Raw genomic sequence first — 8,490 nt, forward strand, 5'->3', positions numbered from 1 at the left:
CCGATCAAACATTTCGAGCTTCAGACAATGGGAGCGAACATACATGAATATATTCACGCTACCGACTGGCTGCACGAGGCTGTCGGAGAGCTGACCCGAAACTCTCTGTCGGTTCTCGTTGATCGGGAAAAGTGCCTTTTCGGATCCCTCCTCCAAGGAGAGCGCTCCCAGAATTCGTCGATGCTATCGCGGTTGCCACGAGCTCCAATTGCTTCCCGAAGAAACGATAATTTTGACTGGCTTTCGTTTTTCTAAAATTTTATTCATTTATCAAATTCTCTCTTCGACGATAAAGTTTACCAAGTTTCAATCATTACGGAGCTATCATCATCACAAGCTCATTCCAGACCTAAGCCTATGTATACTCAAAACGTATTCACAAGACAAATTCACAGACTATGTACAATGAGTTTGCTTCAGGCGCTTTTCGAGGATGTTCTAGCGAGACCATACATCGCAGCGATCTCTTCGTCATAGAATAGCTCAATCTGTTTTCGACGGATTTTCATGGCTGCAGTGACGAGGCCGGAATCGGGAACCCATTCTTCGTGACAAAGCTTCACTTTGCTGGGTACTTCCATTTTACTCAGCTTAACTTTCTTTCCATGCTCGATGACTCTATCGGTGATGTATTGGCTGATTTCGGGATCCTTGCACATCTCTTCCAGGGTCAGATTGGTTTTTCCTTGCCGCTGAGCCAACTCGGTGAGGTTCTTCTCGTTCGGGGAAATCAGAGCTACGAGGTAGGTATGGAACGAGTTACCGATCACGCAAACGTTGTCGACGAAGGGAAGAGTCTTCAGCTCGGTCTCGATCTGAAACAGAGTCGGAATTCATGCCGGGACATATGTACATATATCTCGCGTATTCTGCGACTGGACCGATCTCCGTACGATTTCTCGACTTCGCGTCGAGATCGAGACTTCGAACACTCACCTTTCCCAGGGACACATATTCCCCGAATTGAAGTTTGACGAGGTCTTTCTTGCGATCGATGATTTTAATGGTTCCGTTTGGCCTGATCTCGCCGATATCGCCCGTGTAGAAGTAGCGAACGCCGTTCTCTTCGCGGAAACTTTCTCGTGTCAACTCGTTGTTCTTGTAGTAACCCTTGGCGATCATGTCCCCTCCGACGACGATTTCGCCACGAGGATTCGGTTTGTCGGTGGCGTGGTAGCCTCCTTCTTCCCAGTCAGCAAGCTTGATCAAGCCCGAACGAAGAGGACATCCGACCATGCCTTTGGTCACGTCGCATTGTTCCATGATCGTCGCTCCGGCCGCGGTCTCCGTCAGTCCGTAGCCTTGAACGACGCGACAGCCCAAAACAGCCTCGATGAAATAGTGCGTGTCGGCAGAAAGAGGAGCAGAACCACAAGCGATGAGTCTCACTTCGCCGCCCACGGCTTGCCGAAGTTTACTGAAGATCAGCCGATTCAGAATCGGAGTGTCGTATCCCCATCGACGCCACCCGATTTTGTACGCGATCGCCCAGTCGAAGAGGGCTCCCGCGAAGCGACCGCGAGCATGAGCGGCTTCTGTCATGCCTCTCTTTATCCTGTCCAGAACGAGAGGAACCGCTGCGATGAACGTGGGCCGGAAGAGGGCCGAGTCGCCTTTCTGGCCCCGCTTGATCGCGGTGCTCCTGTCCGTGAGGGTCAGAGGAGTTGAATAACCGATTTCGGCCCCGATCGCGAACGCGACGGATTCCGACGCTAGTTCGAGGACGTGTGCGAGAGGGAGATATGCGATGAAACGTTCCGTTCTCTTCGGGCTCTGTTCGGGACGAGGAAGCAAAGTCCGATCGTTAGGCGTGTGGATCGATAAACGGTCGGAAGCTACGAGTTTCGCCGGAAACGGGCTCTTTAGGATCAGAGTCGTCCGCGGAAGAAATCCTCGGAGATTTGAATCTCCATCAAGATCTCGCCGTATCCTTCTACTGACCATGATCGAGCGTCAAGTTTGAGATAAGTGAATCCGAGAAGAGGATATTCGGTCTTGGGTGTTACTCACATTTTCCATCACGACGAGGGAAGCGAAACCCTTCGCCGTGGTCACGATGTTCTTATGCGTTATCATCACGCCCTTCGGCATTCCCGTCGAACCGCTCGTGTACATGAGAATCGCGACATCGTCGCCGGTGGGTGTCTCACCCCGGAGTTCCTCATCGGCGTTGTCGCCCATCTCCAGGAGCTGCGTCCAGCTGTAGAGATTGATGCCCTGGACCGGATCAGGTGACTCTTCAGAGCCGGGGTTCTCCATGTAGACGATGTGGGTGATTGAATTGATTTGAGGAAGCGACTTGACAACTTTCGGTAGAAGATCCTGAGAGGTCACGAGATGCGTCGCCTCCGTCTCGTTGAGCCCTGTGGTCGAATTGGAAAGCTCGATTCGATTCCTAAGTATCTAAGAGAATCTAGTTCGGACTTGAGCGCTAGTTCTCGGGGGGAAAATACTGCACGCACAGGTGAAGACTACTTAACGCACCGTAAATGATCGCTTCCTCGCCCAATGTGGCGTACAGAGTGGCCACGGTGACGTTCAGTCGGAGCAGGGCTTGAGCCGCGAGCATCCATTCGATCCGAGTGTCGGCAAAAATGACAACGTTCTGCTTCGGTCTGACTCCCATCGACATGAAGCCTCTACCGAGGCGCTCCAGAGCGTCGTCCATCTCTTTGAAAGTCATCCATTGATAGTCCCCGAGATCGAGTTTCTTGAACGTTTTACCGTTCTTCTGTGTCTCGATCTCTTCACGGAACACCTGACGAGTACCGAGACACCTCTTGTCGCTGAAACGCTTGACGGCTCGGCGAGTCAACTGATCCACCGTGGTGATTCCTTCGAAGAACTCCGGCTCCCACGTGTTCTTCGCCTTCCAGGGGGAATAGGGATCGCTGGGATCCAACTGGACGGAGAATGATTTCCGCCTGAGGATTCGTGATCAAGTCGTCAGTGCTCTCTCTCTTTTCCCAGTCACGGAAAACTCCGGGGCGGAGCAGCCGAAAATTCAGGAAACTCACCGTGCTTGTGCCTGCCGCCACGGCATCTGGAAAAGGGTGTAGAAGGGCAGGGTAGCGAGATCATACGTGAAGTTCAGAGTCCTCAGTAGACCTGAGGCGAGGCAAGCCCCCACACCCGCACCGGGTGACACCTGATCAGCCATATTTCGGTTCGCGTCCGACGAGGATCCGTACGCTCAGGAACTGCGCAAGGTTGGAGAAGATGAAGGAACCGAACCCCTGCCGGAACGATCAATGAAGAATTCAGCACAAACTTTCGCACTGTCTTGAACGCGCCGCAAATGAGTGGCGCAGTCTGGCCACGAGCCGATGATGGTCGGAGATCTGAGATTCAGGGCCATCGAGCCAAGGTTGACGAATATAAATAGCAATAGGCCGCTCGAGAATTCAAGAAAATGCCCCGAGAGCGACGACTCTGAACGTCTTCAGCAGGTGGTACCTCGTCAAATTAGCGCTCCGCGAGTCTCCAGTCTGTCTCGGCCGTCTCCACGTCGAGAGTATATCTAAGGAGCCTGAAGGGGAGAGAGTTCAGCGAGGGCGAAACCGCTTCTCGAGAAACCTGAGCGTCCGTGTAGTGAATGCAGCGGGAATACGCATTTTTTTTTCATTGAGCTTCTGACGCAAAACTCACTAAGAAATCGGATGTCGGCGGGCCAGACAAACGATATCGCCACTTTATGAAGCGAAACGGGTCCTTGGAGAGCATGGACATCGGCACGGAGCTAGAATTGTCTCGCAGGATGTTGTGATGCGCTTGCGCGCGTCATTGATGCCAAATTTAGAATCATACATCCAACAATAGTCGAGATTAACCTTGTCTCCGCGGACCAAAGGTCCGAAGAAGTGACACGAATCGGGACCGAAAGTTTCAACAGCGCGACCAGACAAAACAAGAACGGACTCTGGACTGGATTCCGCGATCGCACGGAGGAAATGGAGTAATCGCTTCTCATAGGAATTTTTTCGGCAATCTCGACAGTGAATTCACAGTCATTGGGAAAAAACTCCACACTCGCCGCGGGCGTTGACCCAGATAACCGATCCGAGGACGGACGAACGAGTTGGAAGAAGCTCCGCGACCGGCTCGTTCGGCGGACCTCGGTCCCGACAGTAGAGGCTTCCCTTATCCCTCTTTGGGATTCGGCGATTTTCTGTTCTCAGGCACGGAAGCGGAAGTCTTGAGGAGAACCCTCGCAGCGAAAGCTGCCCGAGCCAGACTCGGAGACAGCACTGTTGACAACCTCCCCGATGGAAATTCAACGTCGACTCCGGCGAGAAGAGAGTAGGCTCGGAGCGACGTTCGCTGCCATTTTTCCTCCCCCACGGTGGGCTCGTTCCTCGACCGTCAATCAACTCTCAGTCTGCGGAATGTTTTGAGTCTTACCGACGCGATCGAGCACTTCTCATCCACAGAAAATCCGTTGCCTTCAATGCGTAGTGCGTGAGCGAATCACGATGTCGAGTGCCGCCTGGGCGACGCTCTCAGAGCCTCCGAATCTTCGACGCACTCGCGAGTCAGTGAGAGAGCGAGCAATCAGGCCCTCCGGCAGAGCTAGGGTCGCGTCGCTGACGTCAGGGTCCTGCTAGGCTGAGTGAAGCGATGAGACACCGACAATGTCTCGAGTTGCAATATATACCGGATGCTCTCTGTCAGCCTGAAATAAATGCGCGACCCGCAATCCCACCGCCCTGGCGATTGAGTGGTCCGCATCGAATCCGCGTGGATCGATCATTCTTGAATTTTCTCTCAACTTCCCCTTGCGCGCTTTGCAATCGGCGGATGTCTTCGATCAACGCATCTCACTCTTTCGATCGAGATTCGGAATCAGCTGCCAATTACAAAACTGATACGGAATCGGATGAAATCGTTCCATGAATTCCGGCCGCCTGCATCTCGTCAGATGTATCGACGCGCGACGGGGGAAGTAGGTTCGTAGGTTTCGAAGAAGGTTTCGCTTGATCCTGAGCGGTGTGTTCCGAGCCGGCGACCACATTTGTGATGCGTCGATGCGAGCGATACATCGACTAGATATTGTATAACCCACCTTCACACTCTCGACTATCAGAGACTCGAACACAGCTCGTTCCGATTTTTTTCTGTCTCGGCTCGGACACGGAAATGCGGAGCGTCTGACCTCTATGACTTCCTTCAGGAATCTCCCTCATACGAAAGAAGAGGAGAATTCTTCTCCTTCAGAAAAGAAGCTGGTCACTCGATTGTCGTCAAGTCACTCGCCCACGGGGTTACCATTCACCGGCAGGTGTGTTTTCAAATTGAACTATCTGGAAAACGCGTTCGAGCATCCCTTAGGTTTTCGGATCTCATTTGAGGTCCTCAAGTCTCCGCAATTCCGAACCTGAGACGTCTGATTCACGTGTCTCATAGGAGCTCGAGACAGCGCGAAACTGAGCGGAAAGATTCCATTAGCGAAGATCTAGGGAATGAGTAGTGCGGCACCGGGAACTTAATGATGCATGCGCCAGTCGGGAATTTCCAGACAGGGATGAGATTGTCCCCATGCATCGAGCAGGTCCTGATCGAGCTCCTCTGATGGTTGAGCGATTGACCCCAATATCCGAAATAGGCGGAATGGAACCTCATACTATTCTCAATGGAGTCACTCAGCAGAGGATTGCGTTGATCGCTCCGCCGCGCTGTCTGAAGAGCGCTGGTTCTCCACCCCTTCGGTTGCCGGCTCCCATAGATTATTTTCGCCACTTTTGCCCTTTGGAGCCTGAGCTCAAGCGCTCCCCAGGACCCTTGCCGGACCTCTACCACGTAAACTGCGAGAGTCTGGGTTCAGACTCCGTCCCGAACGACTCGAGGTGGCCGACAGGCATTCTCGAGGGAGGCAGAGCTCGTGAACCAAGGATTTCGCATGAAGACAGATCTGTCGCACACAGCGGAGTCCTATCCAGGAGAGTCAAGCGACCTGCGGGACATATTCGGCTTTGGAACGAAAATAATAATGATATGGGAACGAACGAAATTTCGCCTGCTCAAGCTTCAGCTGAGGTCAGGATTCGACTCATGGGGCCCTCGAATCGCCAGTCAGACCGCCGAGGTAGACCGCGCCGTGCTGCCCTTCGGACTCTCTTTCGAGATTTCCAAACATCGATCGCGACTCGGGGTCGATATCGGGGATTTGCGGCGCACCCTGTGCGCATCGAGAGGCGGTGTCCGAGATGTAGGAGCTGCCCGAATACCCCTTCGATCAAGATCATTCTATCCCTCGTATGTGGTCTGAGTAACTGCGATTTATCGGCAGGTTCTGGCTCCCCACCATGTCTTTTCGGCAGGGCCCCCTTCCGCGGATTCTATCAGACAAGATTTTGACTCATTGTGGACAGCGTAGGAGGATGCGAGGGGACTCTCTTGCGAAATGCACACTCAATATTGCAAGCGATCCGCTTTGGCGCCGGTCGCGCGCAGCTCTTCTCAGTTGGCCACGAGACGCGCCGGAAACAACCTCCGCTTACTACATCGCCTGACGCGGCCTGATAAACGGAATCAGGAGAGATTCGCCTATGAAGGATAGAAATAGCGTGATATCCCGCTTGTTCTGGTGAAGCCGTGATAAGCACGAAAACACGTTTGAGTTGGCGCAACGCAATCATCTGGGTAAATCGACGAGAAAGGTCGAGAAAATTGAAGGGAACCCGCCTTCCATGGAAACGCTTCTCCGCGAGAGAGGTGCGATGGGCACGTCAGGGATCGCGCGCAATCATTGTGCGTCAGAAGTTCCAAAGTTCGTAATGAATCCGGTTATAAAGAATCCAGGAGATGCAAATACTATAATGAAGATATTCTAATACAACGCCGTGTCGGGCCGATGCGATGCATTAGAGAGATTCTAGCATCTACTCCAATTCGCCGGAGTTTCCCCGGTCGGCGACGCCCGTGACCTTTCTCAACTTTCTGAGGGACGATTACAGGGAAGGTGAGGATTCTGGAAATGATTCCGATCGAGCAAGCGATATTGAGTGAAACTCGAGTTCCACGTAATCAAGATGACCCCGCGTGATACGATATCGTACAGACATGAACAGAAACAACGCGGCGCGTCCTCGGATATACTGGCAAGGTGTTAATCTCGTCTTGCGAGCTAATGATAGATTCACGCGGATCTGAAAACAAGAAGACGGCGGAGGATCGAGCTAGATGAGCGTTCGACTGTGTTGCATGTCGCCTGATTCTCAAGGTCTCACAAGGAAGCCGGATCCTCTGAGGAAACTCATTCCGGTCGAGACTCCGAGAGGCAGTAGCAGAAATTCGAGCACTCCTCCCGCAACACAGCTCCGATCCAGACCGCGATCGATATACGAATCAAGAAGTCTTCAGACCTCCCTGTGCCTGGTGCCAGAACAAATAAATTCGAGATACGAGGAGGAACCTTGCGCTTCGGAATTTCGAGAGAATTGTATGGCTCATTCGAGAAAGAACGCGGTGTCTAAGCCCATGCGACCGAGAGCGTTTTCGGATCCTAGCTCACGGGGGCAAAACGATAAGAGGGCGCCACTACCTCGATAGAGCGGCAGCTGTGGAAGAAAATTATGTCGGCAAATCAGGTAGAGAAATCCCGAGGGTTCAATCAGGCTACAGACTGACACGCGAATCCGGGGGTGTCGGCAGCTTTGGAACCGAGGATTCTACGGAATCGATTCCTGTCGAAACGGATCATTACCCTTGGAGTTCCTCTTTCGCCAAGTTGAACTCGGCGGGATCACTTTGCGCGATCTCAGTTTTTCGATAGCGCACTATAGAGTTTCTGATAAAGGATGTGGAAGGGAAGATCGAGATCGATCGATTACACAGCTCGACAGCCAAATCGTTACAAAGAAAGTGATAGCTATTTCGGGGTAAACCGGGGGCGCTGAATCCGAATTTCGTAACAGATTTTCTCCATCAGGTCTAATTTTTCCGAAATTTCAATTTTTCGATTTTTTGCCATTTTTCGTCTTCAAAAAATTCTAGCTCCGCCCCTGAGTGGACTAGATCGATGAAACTTTGGTGGCGGATAGACCTCGGTTGGGGCTATACCTGGCCGAGTTTTGGTGCGATTCGAAGCAGTGGTCTCTGAGCTAGAGCGATCGGAAACTAAAAAAAAGAAGCAAAAAGTGGGAGAGGGACCTCTTAGAAAGCACTTGACGGAAAAACTAGGACCTTTGAAGCGGTCTGACCTCGACAATTCGATAGAGGAGGCTTTTACGAGCATTTTGAGACCAAGCAGAGCAAAATCGGTCGATCCGTTCAGTTTTTATTCGCAAAAACATTGAAAAGGGTCTCGCAGGAGATGTGCCCCTTTTTGAAAATCGCTTCGGCGACCAACTTCAGAGAGCTGTATCTCCGGAACGGTTCGTCGTAGAGCGACGATCGAAGGCGCGTTGGAAAGCTGAGTCTGAGAGCTTTCATTTGCGCTAGTCAGATTGGGAAAAGGATTAGTTGGGACGGAGATATATGACGTATTTTCAC

General features: G+C 52.1%; 1 protein-coding gene across 1 annotated transcript; it reads right to left on the reverse strand.

Annotated features, from left to right (window-relative positions):
• Positions 1-247: 247 nt before the first annotated feature.
• LOC100903791 (long-chain-fatty-acid--CoA ligase 4) lies at positions 248-3,160 on the reverse strand. Its single transcript, XM_029111294.1, has 5 exons — positions 3,018-3,160; positions 2,485-2,924; positions 2,011-2,363; positions 937-1,773; positions 248-815 (listed from the first exon to the last, which is right to left on the reverse strand). Exons 1-5 carry the CDS (start codon positions 3,158-3,160, stop codon positions 417-419), a joined length of 2,172 nt encoding a protein of 723 aa, XP_028967127.1. The 3' UTR covers positions 248-416.
• Between the last annotated feature and the right edge of the window lie 5,330 nt (positions 3,161-8,490).

Source organism: Galendromus occidentalis, unplaced genomic scaffold, assembly GCF_000255335.2.
Source record: "Galendromus occidentalis unplaced genomic scaffold, Mocc_1.1 scf7180000077430, whole genome shotgun sequence".
NCBI lineage: Eukaryota > Metazoa > Arthropoda > Arachnida > Mesostigmata > Phytoseiidae > Galendromus > Galendromus occidentalis.

Excerpts from the sequence above, each read along its gene's own strand:
- LOC100903791 (XM_029111294.1), bottom strand. The coding sequence starts at position 3,160 with ATGGCTGATCAGGTGTCACCCGGTGCGGGTGTGGGGGCTTGCCTCGCC. Across the intron at positions 1,774-2,010 it reads CCCTCGTCGTGATGGAAAAT|AGCCCGAAGAGAACGGAACG; the intron begins GTGAGTAACACC and ends CGTCCCGAACAG. Across the intron at positions 816-936 it reads AATATGTGTCCCTGGGAAAG|ATCGAGACCGAGCTGAAGAC; the intron begins GTGAGTGTTCGA and ends ACTCTGTTTCAG.